The sequence below is a fragment of the Diaporthe amygdali genome (assembly GCF_026229845.1).
Source record: "Diaporthe amygdali strain CAA958 chromosome Unknown NODE_50_length_292117_cov_63_955086, whole genome shotgun sequence".
In the NCBI taxonomy this organism is placed as follows: Eukaryota; Fungi; Ascomycota; class Sordariomycetes; order Diaporthales; family Diaporthaceae; genus Diaporthe; species Diaporthe amygdali.
The window spans coordinates 104152-122394 of record NW_026517070.1 but is presented as its reverse complement, the minus strand read 5'-3'; the positions used below and the strand labels follow the sequence as shown (position 1 = coordinate 122394).

Genomic DNA, 18243 nt, shown 5'->3' with positions numbered 1-18243 from the left:
CAGATCAACACAAACCGTTTACAGCGGGAGCTGTCGCCCTCAGCGGCTAAAGCTCGAAGCCCAGGATGCCATGGACAGGAATGCGGGGGCACCAATCTGTCAAGCAATTCTGACGGGCCGCGGGACCATCGTCTGAACTTCTCAACTCAACAGTGAAGGCGGTTTTCCCGGGGCCGGGGTGTCGGCAGATTACACATTCTCATCCTTGTCACCCTGCTTGGCGCATACTAGGCGATGATGATGCCTTCTGTGTGGGAAGCCGATGCGAATGCCACGTCGGGCATATAAACGGTGTCATGTGATGGAATATACCTATTAAACAATCTGACCTAGGTTGTCCATCATTCGATGTATCGATGTAGTGATTTCCACGGCATTCGGAAAAGTGTGCGAATGACTGTTTGAGTTTTAAAATTCAATCCTATGAACATAACTCTGGGGGGAAACAGAGGCTAAGAAACTAGGTATCCCTGGGTCGTAACAATGCATTCCGCTGGTTCAAAGTGGCGCCTATCCATGCCATTCAACAAACGCCTATCCTATATCATACTCCAATACTTCTTTCCTTTCGGCCTAGTCCAAACATGACGGGCCGCCAAAAGATATGCCAGGGACAACAGCATATCATTCAAAAAATAGAATGACTTGAAGCCAATGACCCGACTTTACACCAGTGTCGATCCAACCTGATGCTTGTCACACCTCTTTCTGTGTATTTTCAAGGGGCCTCGTTACCAGAAAGCTCCACAAGCACCAGCAGGGTTCCAAAGTTCCTCAACCGGCGTTGTGAGTCCCATCTCCAACCAACTCTATCGTGAGGGAGCTGGTAATGGCAACGGAGTGGTAGTGGGTGCGCTAACAGGAGTTGGCGTTGACGTTGCAGGCGTCGCCGTAGTCGCCTGCTTGTTTCTGAGATACGTATCGATCCGGGGTCTGAGACTGTTGATGAGCGCGTCTTCGGCTTCCTTCAGGCCGAGCTTCGTGCTCACGGCAGTGCGTGGGATGATTGTATCATCTGTGAACTCTAGCACACGATTCACAGCACTCATAACCAGAATCTCAGCTTGGAGCTGACCAACTTTGGGTATAAGCACTTGCTGGCTGAGCCGTTTGTACTGCTGAATCACGTCAATGAGACTAGGGTCCAGTAGCTGAACGTCGGTCGAAGCGGGGACAGGAGTGCCTGGTGCTGGTGTCGGACTTGAGCGGGCTGGGGCTGGACTATTAATGGCTGGGACTCCAGCAGAGTGTACGCCAGTTGACGATCCAGAAGTGTTGCCAATGCCGACAGCCGTGCTAGTATGAGAAGCAGTCCCTGGATTCGTAGAAGTAGCTGCCGTGGGACCTGCAGAAGCAGGTCTGGGGATAGACGAATCAGCGCGACCAGACCCAGTATCTGTTCCCCCAGTGGTGCCATTTGAAGTGCTGGCGGTCGCAGCCAGAGATCCATTGACTTGACTGGCGCAGGTAGCAGGACCGTTGGGAGCAGAGTTTGGCAATGCATGTGTAAGAGAAGGTGTCGTCGCCGGGGCTGATCCAGCTGCGCCGGCGGCACTGTTTCCGTTCACAGTCGGCGTTGCTGTTGCCGATGGGGGCCTGAGTGGCGCTGGTGTGGCTGTCGATGCTGCGATGGCCTTCGGCTTCGAATAGGTTAACTTGTGTGTGTGAAATATGTTGATGATTGCTTTCTCGAAATTCTCGTACTCTGGCGTCAGGCTCGTGTCGGTGAGTCCTAGCCCGCGATTGATTACAGACACGGCAACAGCGTGAGGCCGGCTTACGCGGCCTTGGAGTTGCTTGACGACCTCGCTGGAAAATTTCCTGATGAACTCTCTCAGTGATGGCTCCACCACGGGCCCTAAAGCTGCGGGCGGTATGCTCTTCGACAACGGCTGCTGTGGGTGCGGTTGACTAGGGGCTCGTTGATTCTGTTGTACCGGACCAGTATGAACAGCCGCAGGGCCACCACCACGCTGAGTTATTAGTGGCGCGCCCTGGCCAGGCCGAGCCATGAGGGGCTGCTGAGCATGGGTCTGCACGGCGAGAGAGCCAACAGTTGCACTATGCCCCTGGGATAGGTTCGTTGGTCTTGCGCTGGGTGCCGTCGTATTGTAAGGATGCTGCTGATGGCTCGGATACGGTGGCCTCGACTGTGCGGTCGTAGCCGTATGAGTGCCTGGCTGGGGCACGGTAGTCGAAAGCGGCGGCGGCGGCTGCTGCTGCTGTGGCTGTTGCTGCGGTGGCGGATGCGGAAAATTCTGGCGAATGCCGGCCTGCTGGCTTGGTGTGTTGCCAGGAAGGGCGGGATTTTGGTATGCAGCTGGCTGCGCCTGACCGCCGGGATGATATCGTTGCATCCCATTCATCTGAGGGGTTACTCCAGCAGGGCCCATGTGTTGATTTGTATAATTCGGGGCTTGTACAGGTTGCTGATAGCCTTGGCCATGATTGAAGTTGGGTGCGAAGACCTGTGGAGGTCGCTGCTCCGAGGCAGTATCGCTTGGCTTCCGCTTCTTGCCTGACTCCAACGGAATCCCTGGGACACGCTTCCAGAGGTGTGTCTCATTGTTCTTCTGGAAGCAGAGACTCCCGATCAGGTTGTGTCGCACACTACTTTCCCAGCCCTTGGTATCCACGCAGAAACAAAAGTACGGATACAAGGTCGCGATCCTCTTGTAGATCTGCTTCAAGGTCAGCCCATCGGGAGCTGCACATAAGACCTCGTCGATCAGCATCTGGTAGTTCTTGTTGGGCTTTTGCAGCTTGTCTTCCGGCCAGTCCTCCTTCTTCCCCAAGTCTAGAGGAGGGGTCTTTGGCTTTTGAAGCCGCTTCTGCTTGTCAGCCTTGTCGCCCTCTGGATCTTCCTCGTCCTCTCCATCTTCATTCTTTGGCTTGCGTGGTTTGTATTTGCGCTTCTCCGGCTGGTCGCCCTCATCCTCAGGCCGAGGATGCTTTCTCGGCCGTCCGACCTTCCTCTTGACCGGGGGCTCGCCTGGTTCTTGAGGTGGATTATTCTTCTTGTCCTCTTCTTCGCGCTTCTTTTTGAGCTCTCGTTCTTCCCTCTTGGACATGACGCCATTCTTTGGAGGGCGCCCCGGGCCACGTTTCTTTGGAGGCGCCACAGTCTGTGACACGTCCGGCTCCACTGACGCCGTAGGGTTTTTGACTGAATCAGATTCGATCGTCTGTCGTATTGGCCCCTCCGGCTCAGTCTTGTCAACGCCATCATTGACAGTTGGCTTTGGACTGGCAGACTCATCCGGCTCGTCATCTTCATCATCTTCATCATCTGTATCGAGCATTGCCTTCGCAGAAGGAATCTCTCCGTCAGAGAGTGATCCTTCACTGGTGTCCCGCATGTCTTCCCGGGCACCGGGGTTCTGAAAGTCGAAGCTCATCGACTTGCCGCCTTCTGAGTAGGTCATCGGGGATTCATTGCCATACTTGCCTTCGTCAACGCCGCTGATGGTGAATATGAAGCCGACGGCTTGGATTTGAAGATGGTCACCAGATCGGAGGAAAACAGTCTCGTCCTTGTGATAGAGTACCTCCTCACAAAAGAAGCCATTCCTGCCGATGGCTGTTGCCTTCCAGACACGGCGGTCTTCATCGTACTCTATCTTGAGATGATCCCTTGAGATCCCCTTGGAGGTCTCAATGATATCGGGACCAGCACCATGGATGTCAACTCTGGCTACAATGTCAGAGGATGGGCGAAGAGCGTCTATGTCGACCGGTATAGCGCCAGGTGTGTGATCAATGTATTGCCGACTGCTAATGACGTTGTCCTGCGCCGATGGGTCATCCGCGGCTGCTGCCTCCTGCCGCGGCGAGAGCGCATATCGGCCACTGTGAGCCGTCTTACGCCGCTTCGAGGATCTTGACTTCCCCTCGCCGTCCGACTCGGGGCCCAGAGCACCACCCTCTTGACTAACGTAGGATCTGCTGTAGGCGAAACGTTTTACGGGCTCTCCCGATAGAGAAAAGCCTTCCTCGGCTCGCTTCTTATTTAACTGGGCCCTTTTGTAGACGCGTTGATCCCTTCCTATTATTGTCGTGTTTGTGGTGAGTGCTACAAAAGTATCGGCAAACTCTAAGCGTGCCATCCTGTCGAAACCGGTTTCATCGAGTACTGGCTCGTCAAGCGAGACTGCGTCGTCAGCGTCCGCAAGATGTGCAGGGAGGTTCAGGGAAAGTTTGGCGCTGGCGTCCGGTTGGGATGAATATTGTCCAGGAGCGATCGACCAAGGTAGAGACATCTCTTCTTGGGGCACGGCGAAGTGTGCGGCCGTCGAGAGGTTGAAGTCTGCGGGTAAGCCGTGTATGAAGTCCGGCGGGATGGGGTCCTGTAGCATTGCTATATCATGGCTCGCGATATCAATGGGAAGTCCAGCCTGTGCGGAGGCAATGAGTGCTGCAGCATCGGCAGCAGAGAGCGGGACATCTTCAGCGGACCCAGGTTGGTTGGACTGCGACGAGGGGTGCTGGGTCTTGTCGAGCCAGTCTTGAACAGCTTCGACGGGGCCATCTTCATTGCCGGTGGAGGATGGCAGCGGGGTCGTGTCGTCGTGGGGCACGGAGGGTTGAACGGGTTGGGCTGGTGAGTCGGATGACGGGGGCAGATTCCTTGACGGGGACGGAACTTGGTTCGTTGTGGCGGTTGTGTCGTGACTATTGTTCGTAGGAATGGGGTCTTGATCAGAGGGCCGGTCGCCCGCAGTCGCAGGCGGGGTGTGCGAGGGAGCTGGCTGGGCATCCGCGGGTTGCGATTGGGATTGCGACTGGGCCTGCGGTTGTTGTGATTGTGGTTGTGGTTGCGGTGTACTGTGGTGGCGGCTGGGGCCGTCCTGGGAATGGGACGAGTTCATCGCCGGTGGCTATCGACAGCTTGCCCGTCGGGTATACATGAGATGCGGTAGGGGGTGGTTGTTGTTATGGAGTACATGTGTATACGGTTGGGAATGCAAGTGGTGAACAGTGAGATTCGGGCGGTAGAAGTTGAAGTGCTCGCAAGGTAAATGCTAAATGCGATTAGATGCGATCGACGACGGGGAGGTGCACTTGGAGAGTCCAGTGGGGCACCTTCCTGCCGCAAAGACGCCGGCAATCGGGTGGCCAGTAATATGCGGCGATTCTGGGCTGGACCCACCAAAAAGTTTGGATCTTGGGTCAATTGATGGGCAGCCAGGTGCAGAGCTTGGGGCAGCAGAGCAGGAGCTAACGGCAGAAGGTGCAGGGTGAGGGCAGGCCAGGCCAAGACTATCCAGGCTAGACTGCCTCGAGACTGCCCATCAGGGTCGGCCTCTGGTCATTCGTCACTGCAGACCTTTGTCATTATTATCCTGTCCCATTCCTCTCATACATAAAAAGCTTTCACTCATCTTTTCCCTTCCTCGTCAAGTACGAGCTGCAGCGATGTTTGAGTTGCCAACTGTGACCGAGTGACTGTGCATGACTCTTTTTTTTCTTCTTTCTGAGTCCCTTCTCGGATGACCCTTCTGTTCGATCTGCTTCAATATGAGATCAGAGGCACTCTTGTTCTTGTTGTCTTAGGCAGCCATCTCCCACTGAGTCATACGATCTTGGAATGCCTTCATCATCATCACTTTTGCAGTCGATCTAGTCTCTCAAGGGCCGAGGGAGGGAGAAGAATGACTAAGTCCGCCTTCGATCTCTCAGTTCCATTTGGAAGAAGACGGAAGCATCCGAGTCACGCAGCAAGCATGAGGGGATTATGGAGTTGGTTGAACCAACAGCCCACTCGTTACTGATGCCGCTGAGGTAGCGTGTGGGGGCTGTTTTCTCTCTCCCCTACTGTGCCACAACGAGGACGAGCAACGCTTTGGAACCCACATTGACCAGACCAGTCCATCCAGTTGGCTCCCCTCAATCCAGCTCAGCCTGACTGACAGTTCAGCCTCAACTCAAGATAGGTCACCACTCTATATTAACACCAAAGTCTCACATCTATATGTTGATCTGTCTATCTCTGCTCTCTGCCCCTTGCCATCGCAGCTTACGCATCTTACACACCTGGAAGGCACACCTTAAAAGCTTAGGTGGTACACACGTGCTGTGTCTGGCCAGCCAGCCAGGTTGGCCCTCAGCCTCGCCCAAGGATCGGCCAGATCCATCCATGGCTACCCCCCCGCCCCCGACCTGCATACCACTATCTTTATTTATATACACCCTCAACCTGCACCTGCACCTCCGTCTTACATGAGGTCGCTCTGGTGGGACTCTGAGGGCACCCGCCGTATTCCTATTGTCGTCCTTGCTCTGCCAACGCCGCGCTATCCTGAGTGCAACTGTTGTTTCTTGTCCGGCCTGGCCTGGCCCGGGCCCCCAGCTCCTCCTTCGGGCGAAGAAATGGAGCTCACCACGCCTCCACCACCTGCCAACATGACGATTAGGATCAATATAGCACAATGCTACCAACACACCTGCGTTAAGTATTTCATCAGTCAGGGGCGCATGCCCGCTTTCTACATTTCTTTCTGTCGTTTCCTGCTGTTCTGTAACTGCTGTCGATTTCGCTCGACCCTTTCACTTCTTCTCTCTCCCCCAAGCTCAGTCAGCTCTTGAGTGGGCGTCTCGCATCGACTATCGTGTGTATCCCAAAGGATTCCTGCCACCAATCCTGCCCCTTCCATCCGAACCCCTCTTCTCGTCCTTCCCTTTCTTGCTCATGCTATGTTATGAGTCGCCCGTTTTCTTTTACTTGGTTCGCCTTCCTGGCTCTTCTTAGTCCCCTCGCACCCTTGACCGCAAAGTACGCCATCACATATCCAGGCGCTACTTGTCTTGCATAAGCCTCGCTGTTCCACTCGACAGACATCTTTGAGAGGGTTGGCTCGATACCAGTGGCCAACATGAATCGGCAGTCAGGTTCCCACTTGCCCATACCCGTAACGCCCAAGGAAAGCCCGTCTCAGGAGCCCCTTCTGCCTTCCCACAAGCAGAAGAGAAAGAGCAGGGAAAAGAGATCAAGCTTTGGGCTTTTCCCCAGGCAAAAGACATCGCCGATATGGAGGCCATCGACGGGGCACTCGCCACAAACACCACAGTGGCCCCTTCCGCGGATGCCGATTCGTATACGCGATGAGAACCCAGCTTTGACCAAGACTTACACACAGCCTCGCGAGGCACCACTTCCTCCACCTCCCAGCGCCAGCAGCCACCGGAGCAGCAGCAGCGCGAGCAGCACCACGACGTTGGGCAATGATCCCCATCGGAGTCCAAGGACACGAGAACAGCCAGCACCACCCTCATCACCAACGCCGACAAATCCACACCACCCGCGCTCTCCTCGATCCCCAAACAGCCCACAACGTCCGCCTTACTTTCCATCACTCCACCAGCGTGGCGGGAGCGGTTTCCAGACGAGATACCTCAACATGCTGCTTAATTTGGACAAGATCCCACGCGCACACAACATCTTTTCAAACATTTTTGCATGGATGGTCCTCGTTGCTTTCGTCATTGCCCCTGCCAACTTCACGGGCTTTCCAGCGGACAAGTCGTTGATGGTGAGCGGTAAGGATGATCTGTCATCCATACCTCTCACTACATCTGCTACTCTCAAGAAGATCCCCTCAATTCCCCTGCTGGCGATCTGCTGCGTTTCTTTTTTCCTCGGAGTACTAGGCATGCTCTGGCTCGCGGTCTACTGGAGGCGGAATTATATCTGGCTGATGAATCGCATCTACCTCCCTCTTATCCTCAACAGTCTGGCGGGTTTTATCGCGACCATGGTAATCGTCCACGTGCAGCACGGCTGGCACTGGAGCATCGCCGCCCTGGTGACGGTTTCATTCGAGGGTGCAAGTCTGGCCGTCGGTCTGAGCTTGTTCGCCCTGTACCAATACTGGCTCCTGGCGAAGCTGAAGAGCGAGCACTACCGCGAGACTAGCAGGAAGAGGACTGTAGACCTTGTGAAAGCGGGCAAGGCGCCGCCTTTTGCACCTGGGAGCGTTGTCTAATGTGTAAGATATGAAGTCATTGTGTTTTCTTTCTCTTCTGCGCAATGCGCCATGTATTCTTGAACCATCTGTTTAAAGCGGGGTGCTTTGGTGTCTATCGATTCCCTTTGTCGTATCATGCTTTTATGAGGGGAATTAGATACCATGATATTGTATACATATTTACATGTAATGTTCTTGATTCCGAGTGATCAAAGTGCTACAAACGAGAAGAGAATGCCTCGTGCTACTACTTGAGCGCACTGGGGTCATAAACAGGCCTGTCGAAGCTTTCCCCCACCACTATGGACTGACTGACAGGGAGACAGCGCCATCGACGAGTGTGTGTTCGCGGTGACGAGACACAAACTGTGGATGAGGCTATCCGGAATTGTATGCATCAGGCGTTCGATTCCTATGGCCAGCGGTTCCAAGCAAGAGCAACTAGAGCGTGTGCTTGAGCGCCTACGTATTTTGAACACCAGCGTAAATCGTCTTTTCTATATAATATTTCTCGGCGTAGACAGTAATGCTTTATAGTATGTATATTTTGTGCTTTCCGCTTAATGAGTGGCTACTGAAATTATCTAGTTTGCTCTCTATCGACCATATGTACTGACGCAGTTGGCCTAAGTGATGCTCACTGCATGCGTTGCGATACTCTCTGACGGAGAAGGGGCAATTTGTGCAGGATTCGCCGAATGAAGGGGCCTTGTGGTCCCTGTCAGCTGCAAGTGACCCAAATCCAACGTCCCAGTCCTTCTCTCTCAATTTTCGCTCACGTAGTCTAAGCGGCACCATTTCATTTTCCCAGCTGACGGACCTTCTCCGGAGAAACGCGAAGAAGCATCGAGAAATAATGATAGAAGTGGTCAGTCTGGCCGACGGCCCGAACAGCAGATAAAACTGGACATTGTTCCGGTGATCACCCTGCCCCAATCCTCTGACAGCTTTCGGGCTTTCCCCTCGGACAGCCGATTGCGGATGCGACGGAAGACCCCATAAGATCTTCCCAGGAAGAAAGGTCGCGCCATTTAGAAGACTCATCGTTACGACCTCAATGATCTTCATACCAGCTGCCCGTGTCCTTTTTTCCGGGAATTGGCAGGGTGTGAGCCGAGCTCGTAGGGAGGCCGAGGCTGGAAGGAAGATCTCAAGTACCTTCACGGTCTGGCCATATTGCACTGAGGTACCTCTAGAATGGTTTCGAGTCAGATTCCATGGCTATGCTACTAACGGCAAAAAAACGTGCTGGCCAGGATTCCCCGGCACACGCTATTTACCTTCTCGAGGCGCCGTCAGCTTCACTTCCTGCCTCAGCGTTGACTACCTCTGGATCGATAGCATATGCATTACTCAAAGCGACAAGTCAGGCTAGGAGAAAGAAGTAGGTAATATGTTCCGCATGAATAAGGACTCGTACCCGACCTTGGCAGCCCTGGATGGCGTGGACAGTAGCCGAGGCCTCCGAGCTTCGTTGAACAGACTCGAGTCGGTGCTGGTGTCGGAACTGCAAACTAAGAGAGCCGCTGGCCCGTTCATATATGCGTGGAGCACTACCTTGCCAGATTTCAGTGGGATAGGAGGCCTAGTGACAGGGACATCGAAGACGAGGATGAACGTCCACCTCTCTCCATGGCCTGGAACTAGTAGGAACGGATGGTAGGCCTCCCCTATCATGGAGCCTTAACTTTCGTGGAGAACCGTCTGTCATGTCCATGATCTTTTCAACGGCTTGCCTCGCAACCCTTTGTAAGGTTGCAGCTTTTGAGATAGGCAATGGGTATTTGGTAGCCTATTCCACCCCGCTAAAACCTTTTCCTCAGTAGTTTGTGAGCTGACTCCAATTTTTGTAGGTATCCTCGTTAGATATCGTCTTTATTAACTGCGAAATACAATTGCATTGCTTCTCGGCCGCTGAATGCGACTGTGGTGCAACACTTTAAGATTCTAAGTAGTTCAAGGATAGCAATTTGGGCTTGTACAACCACATCGAAATCTGGAGCGGCTTTTGAAGAGATGCGTTGACGCGTGAGTTCGTGTTTGGTGATCAGAGTGTATTAGGAAATATGGGTCCTGTTGAGCGTGATGCAGAATTTAGAGATTAGGAACGGGAGACAGTCCCTTCGTGAGAATTCAGAGACTATGTAGTCCTACGCATGGCTTGAATCCAGGCGGCACAAGTGAATTCGCACAAAGAGCGTATTTGAAACGTCATCTTGATACATTAATTTGCCAATACTCCTCGATTACAAGCCGCACATCATCAACTTCTGCAATTATTGGTTGGATAGATTCATCTGTGTTAGCTGCTATTATTAATTGTATGATCTTTTCGCTTTCTTTATTGATAGTCATTTGTCGACGTTTGGATTGTTTCCAAGATGAGTAAAATTTATGTGATACAATATTGAACTGTGGTTGTCGCCTATGACAGTCCATATCGTTGACGACGCGTATGGAAAGCCCCAAAGAGTTCAAAGCCAGACAATGACCCAAGTAAGATATATTGAGACGCGGAACTCAAGAGAAATCTCGGGGTCAAGAATATTGTTGTCTAACGGGCATACATTGTCTAACATCAATGGGCCTATCTGAAGACCCTCAATTACGGCCCGAAGATGTTGCAATCGTGAATCGCAATGGATATGCCACGCTTCGATCTTTTCATGACGCGTTCATGCCCGAACAGTCGTGGGTAAATTTGCATAAGGTGAACACAGCCGGAGAAAAAAAAAGGGACCTATCAACCGCGTCCACGCCGGAGACTTTGTGAACACCTTAACCGATTATAGCCACTGCAAGTAAGCCTTGGTAAGGCTTTGATAGTCGACCAAGGTTAGAAAGGTTAGAAGACGGAACGGTACAGACCGATTCCATGACTGCCGCAAATTTGAACGCCACCGCGTCCTGCGACCACTCATGATACGCAACAATCGATCGCAAATCTGTCCCAGTCGCATTACTGCGCAACACGTGTGGACATCTTGTGATCTACACTCCGGCGGCTCAAGTAACATTATCCCGGCCAGGGTACGTGCGGGAGATCGACAAATTGCTCTGATGGTGAATCTCAACAGATAGATAACCTCGCATTGCATTCGACTAGCTGCAGCTATCTACTCAAGGCGGGATTACATCGACCACCCACTTCAACAGGCGGCACAAAAGGCCAGCCCAGAACGAAAAAAAAAGCAAATCTAAGACAGGTTTCACTGCGCCCCGTGGAAAGAATTTCCGGGTTTCCCGTCCCACCTGATTCCCAAGAGCCCCAACCCGGCCTTACGGAACGTGATCGTCCGCAGCTCGGAGCGAATCGAGAAATACCAGGACAACTGCGCCATACCATAATCATCCAAAAACAAGAAATCAAACATATCAGAGAGATGACGATAGTGATGTCGGTCCGACGTCGAGAGCGAACATGGCCGCAGCCAAGGGGACCACACCTCTCTAGCCGACGCTCGAGAAGCGCCGCTCGGCTGGGCATATTCCACGGATGGCGCCATTCGGACCTATGAGGACCAGAGGGCGTGCAAGCAGGAGGGGCAGATCACCACCCGAACTGCTCACAGTGCAGCTCGACGCCTGGCCCGTCGCCGCTGATCAGGCTGGCCGTCGTGTCCCTGACGACGCGCATGAGCCCGTCGGGACCGCACGCCGCAACCAGCACGCGCTGATGCGCTGGCGTGGAGCGCACGGCGTCGCGGATCAGCGTGGCTGTGTCGGGCCGGCCGGCCTTGAGCACGTCGCGATGGACGTCGGCTGCGGATGCGGTGGAGCCTGCGACGCTGTAGGTCGTTGCCAGGCTGTCGTCGCTTGGCGTCCGCTGCTGGTGGGTGTGCATTTCGGGGGCCTTCTCAGTGTCGGTGGTGGTACTGCGACCACTGTTCTTGGTGGTGGTGGTGGTGGTGACGATGCCCCGCTCAAGGGCCTTCTCGTTGAGCTCGTGATGACCTGTTGGGCTTGCAGGACTGCTGTCAGAGGCTTCGTCCGAGGATGTGGTGGTGACGCGGTGCATTTGTCGGAGGTCAGTGATGAGCACCGAGCCACGGCGTTGTTCTACTACACCATGGGTTCTCGGAGCTGCTGTGACGTATAGCGAGACGTTGACCTTGGGCGAGTGCTCGTGAGTCCGAAGAGTGTTGAGGTGCTGGGAGAACCACGAGAGGTTATCTGTAGCGGAGGAAAGGTCAGCCTTGACTCGGTCCCTTTTTATTCTCGAAGAAAGAAGATAGAGTTCATAGTGCATCTAAAACACGGATAGGATTGAGGATAGGAGGGTCCTAGCTTACCATGTTTTCTAACCGCCCAGATGAATGTGATGTTCTTCAAGGACTCCGGGCCCATCCTTTCCAGCAGGTTGACAGCCAAGCCAAAGGTGAAGCTGGCACCACTGCCGCCCGCGATCAAGACAACCTTGTCGTACTCCAATGGGTCGGGGAATGTGCCATATGGACCATCAACTGACGCCCTGAGTCTTGCTCCAGGGTGGTCCAGAGCGTACTTGCGCAGGTCGCGCGTGAAGCCATCATAGGAGTTGACGACAAACTCCATAGGCTCGCTTGCGACGACAGTAAAGGGGTGGGCTTCGAGGAAGCGGATCTTGGGGATCCAAACGAAGCAGTGCTTGCCGGGGACCACACCGTGAGGTCTCTTTCTCAGCGTGATCTTCGTGCCGCCGTTGGGCAGCGGCTCGAGGGTGGCCTCGTTATTAATGGCGCGGTACCACATCCTCGACGCGCGAAGGAGGCGGTCAGTGCCCCACATGGCGGCGATGAGCGCGAAGATAATAATGAGTCCGTCCTCGAGCACGGGTTGATGGTAGGCCGAACAGATGAGGGCCACGATGAAGAACACAATGTGTGAGACATAAAAGGCCTCGTACCAGATCCGCCGGATGATGACAGCAGACACGAGCACGCCGAGAAAGGCAAAACCAGCAATGATGCCTGCAATGGAGGTGTGCGTCTTCAGCGTTTCAGCGCGGTTGTTGACGAGGAAGTAATGTGTGTACATAGCGGCGTGGAGTACCAGGTAGACGAAGGATGTGTACCCAGCAATCTGGTGGAGGCCGTTCAGACGCTCGTATGAGTACGCAGAAAGAAAAGCCAGCGGTGTGTTCTTCAGGGCCAGGAAGACCACGATGGCGAAGTTTGCTGAGAGAATCCTGGTAGTGTTGTTCTGTCAGCTTTGATCTTGCGAATGACCGAGGCAGACATCACTCACCATCCACATCTATTGGCGATGCTTGAATATACCAAGGTGACATTGGTAAAGGTAAGGGCAATGTTTACTGCTAGATATGCTGCGACTAGGAGAGCATGACCACTCGAGGTGAAGCCGGGAATCTTCCGGACGAGTAGCTTCCTCGCGTTCCTATATCAAATTAAATCAGAGAAAATTCTATTCAAAAAGTTGATCTGCCTACCTTGAGATCAATCTGAATGGGTAAGCGGTTCTAGAGAGAGACCCGTTCTTGGAATTTGCTCTGTTGAATATATATCGGATCCAGTGCAAGACGATGAAGAGGCCCATGAGGGCACAGATGCCAGCGGCGAAATATCGAAGCTGCTGCTGGTTCACGCGAAGCCTCGCAGCAAACATCGCAGGTGTCATAGAGCTTTTACCAGCCATGATGATCAGGTCTGAGTATATGTGAATCAAGCCAGTTCATGAGAGGGGAGAGTTCAATTGAGGAGAGGAAAACGGAGTACAGGATAGACTGGCAGATTCTTGGTTTTTGAAACGTGAATGTCAAATGGTCCTGCTTCGGTGCTGTACTTGTGTGCCCAAGGAGAAGCCTCAAAGCGTCTCTATTGGGGCGGACTGAAGTCCAATGGACTTAGGCGAACAAGTTTTATACTTTGGAAGTGGATGGCCCCGTTGGCTGGATGGCGGGTTAAACTCGTCTCAGATTAATAATGAGAAATAGGATTCCTTTCTTACTCAAATAGTCGACAACCGGAGACAGACTCAATAGTTAGTTGCAGTCAATCGCAGTCAGTCACACGGGCAGGCATAAAGTCTCGACGGTGCGGAGGTTGAGCTCAATATATCGGCAGTGGCAGGAAGCACATGATGTATTCAAGATGAGGTTGGGAGTCAATCTGTTATACGCAGCTACGCAGATGAATCCATCCAAGTTTCGTCGCGAGTGACCCCCGCGGCCAGCAAGCTAGGCAGTGTCAGGATAGATGGCATAATCCGAGGTGTCTTAGGTCCCACACCGAGGACGATGGGACCTTGTCCTAACTCCCGACTTGGGCCCCGTCCGGGCAGCGTCGTCCGTCCCTGTCAACATGTGGCAAGGCTTCCTTCGCGGCTAGAGCAAGTCTTCGGGACTTGCTAGGATTGGATGGGGTGATAGGAGACTTCCACGTCGACACAGCGGCTACAAGGGTACGGTTGCAGCGTCCGATCAGGGACCAGGGAGTGCCTACCGACGATATCGATGATAGACTTGCAGAAACATGTTTCTCGGCACCCACACTGGCAGGGTCCAATCTAGAAGGTATGAATTGTGTAAGCTTGACAAAGCACCAAAGAAGAAAAACACTGACCATGTCTGTCCGTCTCTGGGACGTGACTATCCGGTCTTGGTTGTGTCAAAAGAGCCATGGACGCAATGATTGGCGGAGACGCAAGGCGCAATATGGCTAAATCTACCCGAAGGACTGCAACCAGAGTCTAGGATATTCGGAGGTAGCACATGACCGGTCGGCCGCTGCAATGATAAAGGATATGTATACAGCGGTGCACAAGCAATATCAGTCCTGTGCGTCGGGTCGACCACATTGGCTACCCCCCCTGAACGTAAAGGATCGAATATACAATGTACCCCTCGGCTGTTCTGCCATTTGACACATGCAGTCGCAGCACATGCAGGCAGCGGCTGATCGGCGGCCTCGTCGGCTGCAGAGTGATGCGGGCATGTGTCAGGATGTTTAGACGTAAGGCAGAGCAATATAACAAGATGCAGCGGCGCGGTGCTGTGCGGTAACCAGCTCGGTTCCAGACTTCAGGCGCAGTGCATCGCCGTGGAGAGATTGCAGCACTGTAAATTGTGTGGGGTACTACGGTAATACGATCAGATCACAGCGTCGACGTGTGATCGAGATGTAATTTGACGGCTGTGGTGGAAACTCATTGCATGGCATATGCTTGATCGCTTGACGACACACTGCAGAAACAAAGGCGTAAGCAGAGGGCGTCCTGAGGGAGAGACAGCACTAGCAGGCAACGCCGTCTAGTACGTGCACTCGTCACCATTTGAATCGCCAAGACAGATTTGAAAAGGTTTGATCGCCATGAGGCGCAAGATGGGGAATTTCCGCGTTGCGACCTCGAAAATGTTGACGTTGACGTTGACGCGGAGATAGAGGGCTTAGCATGCAAGGATTCCCGAGCAGTAATGACGTGCCCGGCAGGGGAGGCAAGGCATATGCAAAGCCTGATAGGAAAGCAGTGCACGAGTTGAGGAGAGTGATAGTCGTTAGTAGTCAGTAAAGCCCGGTGTAGACAGTCTGTTGAATCTCGCAGGACCGGACTCCGGGCTCTTGGCGATGTGGTTATTCGTGGTCGGCCACGCCGCGGCCACGCCGCTGCCACGGCCAGGCACGCTCGAGGTTCGTCAGAGCCAGGGGCCAAGCACGTTTTGCTTCCGATAGGGCTTGGGGGGACGCGCAGGATCTGGGGAATTCCGTTTCTCAAGTAACACAGAATAGACAGGGACTCGAAACAACGGCGCTGAACACTGGAAGCCCCCCTGCAGAGCGGTGAAAAAGTCGTCCACCAAGGAGAGAATTGACCTTGTGAAAAAGTTCTACGGGAGCACATCAGCCAGGCGGGGAGCTGCAGATGGGCTGCGACAACATCGTCAGCGCGGTTGGTATTCCAGCAATGCCAACGCTCGCCTCTCGCCTGGGCGTTGGATTCAGCGTTTCGGGAGGCTGACTCACAGGCTAGTTGCGCCAGCCACGATGAGAGACTTCAGTTTCCTACCTAGGAAGCTGTCTCACAGGCTCGCTCTAGACGTCTAGATAGGGCCGGATGGGATGAACGGTGCGTGGGTGCGTGGGGCCGAACGGCGCTGACAAAAGCGACACGATCCGATCCAGGCTCCGCCGGGCGGGCAGGCATACCGGCGCCCAGTCGTGCCAAGGCGCTGTCGTGATAAGGTTAATTGTGCCGAGTGGGATGACAGCATGTGAGAGCTTGGAAAAGTGCGGATGGCTTGAAACCTTGAAGCCCTGGAGCTCTGGACCAGTCCTAGGCCACGAGAGGGGAGAATCAGGCAGGTCGCATTACTGGTGGAGAGGTTCTGAGGCATGGATTATCAATGAAACCATACCTGGGTACGTTTGGCGCCCAGTAACCGAATCGTATCAGCGCTGTAGAACATAGAAAAGGGGAAGGAGGAATGGCCCGGCATGATCTAAGTCATGCAGGCCATGCCTCTGCAGGGCAACCATGTGAATGCCGGGCCCACGCATCGCCATCTTGGGCCATGATATTGATGTGGTATCGACGATGGTGCAATGCAGAAGAGAGGTGTAGCAAGATAGAGAGAGCACACATCTAGCAGAGGCTGTCAGAGTATAGGAGGACAGATGTGCAAAACACCACACCAAGACAGGAAAGAGAACAAAACCACCCCCACCCGTTCCGGCCAGACCTTGGCAGGGCCAGGGGCGCGGGCAGTGGGGGACCCACGTTCAGGGGTCTGGCCTGGACACGGGCAGGGGGTGCGCCTGTCACCCCACGAGCTTATTCAGACGTCCAGGATTCTAGTGGTGTTTTGTTTGTGTTGTGTGTTGTTGTTCTGTACCAGGTGCTCTCTACTCCGCCCTTGTTTGGCCTCTTCACCTTTCATCCTTCATTTTAAAATGGATCAATCCCTCCCGATTCCGGCCTGTATTTGAATTTAGAGTCCGAATAGAGCCCGAACTTATCCAGACCTGTAGATTGGGCCGTACTTGTACCCGTTTTGTGGTGGCTAGAAAGGTGGGGCGGGAGATATATTTGAACAATGTTACCTGAGTACTCCCGCTTTCAGCCTTCCTTACTCTAGAACATCTCGATGAGCACACTCATGTTCTGAAGTAGACCACTTACAGTTCATAGTGTGGTTAACCAATGGCATGCAATAGTCATTTTTAGCGCTCGCACAGAGGCGTCGTAGGTCTCGTGTGCCACAGTCAGACGGCACCTTTACTCCAAGCCGCAATGTTACGACTTAGGCACTTTTTCCTAATGTTGCCCGAGCAGCATGATATCATAGCCACAGTTGAAATTTTGATTTGAACACCCAGCGCTCTCCTAGGGTCAAGCCCGGCCGGGCCTACTCAACAAGCCTGCGGACCCCGAAATTGAGCTGTCCGAGCTGACCCGAGTCGGTAAAGTTAAGCCAGCCACCCCACTGCTCTCCGCTGCTTTTCTACCACGTACATTGCAGGCTTTCACGCTGCCACATTCCTGATGAGACAGAGCGCGCGCGTGTCGACAGCCTGGGCCACATACATTGATTGCATGCAGTCTCCCACCGATAAGCTCGCGACTTGCCCAAGTCTCGATGTCTACCAACGCAAGGATCGCGGCAGTGTACGTAACGGCCTCTCATTTGCTGAGTTCCAGATTGGTCCTAGGGTTCAAACACCTTCCAACTTGACTACGCAAGAAAAATTGTAATCTACATTAAACCCATTAAAGCTTGTTTGAACTAGCCAAGAGAAGCTCGCGAGCGAATTCAGGTGGGTCCCGATGCTACCTTCTGGCAGAGACACCCCCATCTCAAAGTATGGTCCTCCTTATCGGGTCGAGATGAGTCGTACATGGCTTACGCTTCGCCTCCGATCAGTAGAAGCACAATTATTGCTCGTAGATACCAGCTGCAGCCTGTGTGTGCATTTCCAGATTTCCAAGATCAGCCCGAAGCCTTTTTTACCCCCCACCCTTGGGGCCCAATGAGGCTCAAGCTCCATTTGATGTTAGGAGCTGGTCGCACAAGATGGGTTTTGTCGATCAACAATCACACAAACAAGTACGGTCGACACAATAAAAAGCCGATTTCTGTCCTGGGGGCACGGCACCTCGTACTTTGTATTTTCCGGAAGCTCCTCCCACCGAGACATTTCCAACTAGAGCAAACGTCATAGATCCCGAGGATTTTGCCACGAGATCCTGAGGGATCGGTTGCCATGTCTCTCTATCTCTTGTACTACTTATGAAATATTGCTGAATATCTACAAAAAAGAATTGAAGCCACACGATTGTCGAGCTC

General features: G+C 53.4%; 3 protein-coding genes across 3 annotated transcripts; 1 reads left to right on the top strand and 2 right to left on the bottom strand.

The window, feature by feature from the left end:
• Nucleotides 1-809: 809 nt before the first annotated feature.
• On the bottom strand, nt 810-4868 carry J7T55_014665 (uncharacterized protein; the record flags this gene model as incomplete). Its single annotated transcript, XM_053134974.1, has 1 exon — nt 810-4868. The coding sequence occupies one exon, from the start codon at nt 4866-4868 to the stop codon at nt 810-812; it is 4059 nt and encodes a 1352-aa protein (XP_052987298.1).
• A 2004-nt stretch (nt 4869-6872) lies between these two features.
• Nucleotides 6873-7982, top strand: J7T55_014664 (uncharacterized protein; the record flags this gene model as incomplete). Its single annotated transcript, XM_053134972.1, has 1 exon — nt 6873-7982. One exon carries the CDS (start codon nt 6873-6875, stop codon nt 7980-7982), a length of 1110 nt encoding a protein of 369 aa, XP_052987297.1.
• Nucleotides 7983-11414: 3432 nt separating this feature from the next.
• On the bottom strand, nt 11415-13598 carry J7T55_014663 (uncharacterized protein; the record flags this gene model as incomplete). Its single annotated transcript, XM_053134971.1, has 5 exons — nt 11415-11476; nt 11535-12137; nt 12257-13131; nt 13191-13340; nt 13393-13598. The coding sequence occupies 5 exons, from the start codon at nt 13596-13598 to the stop codon at nt 11415-11417; spliced, it is 1896 nt and encodes a 631-aa protein (XP_052987296.1).
• Nucleotides 13599-18243: the final 4645 nt, after the last annotated feature.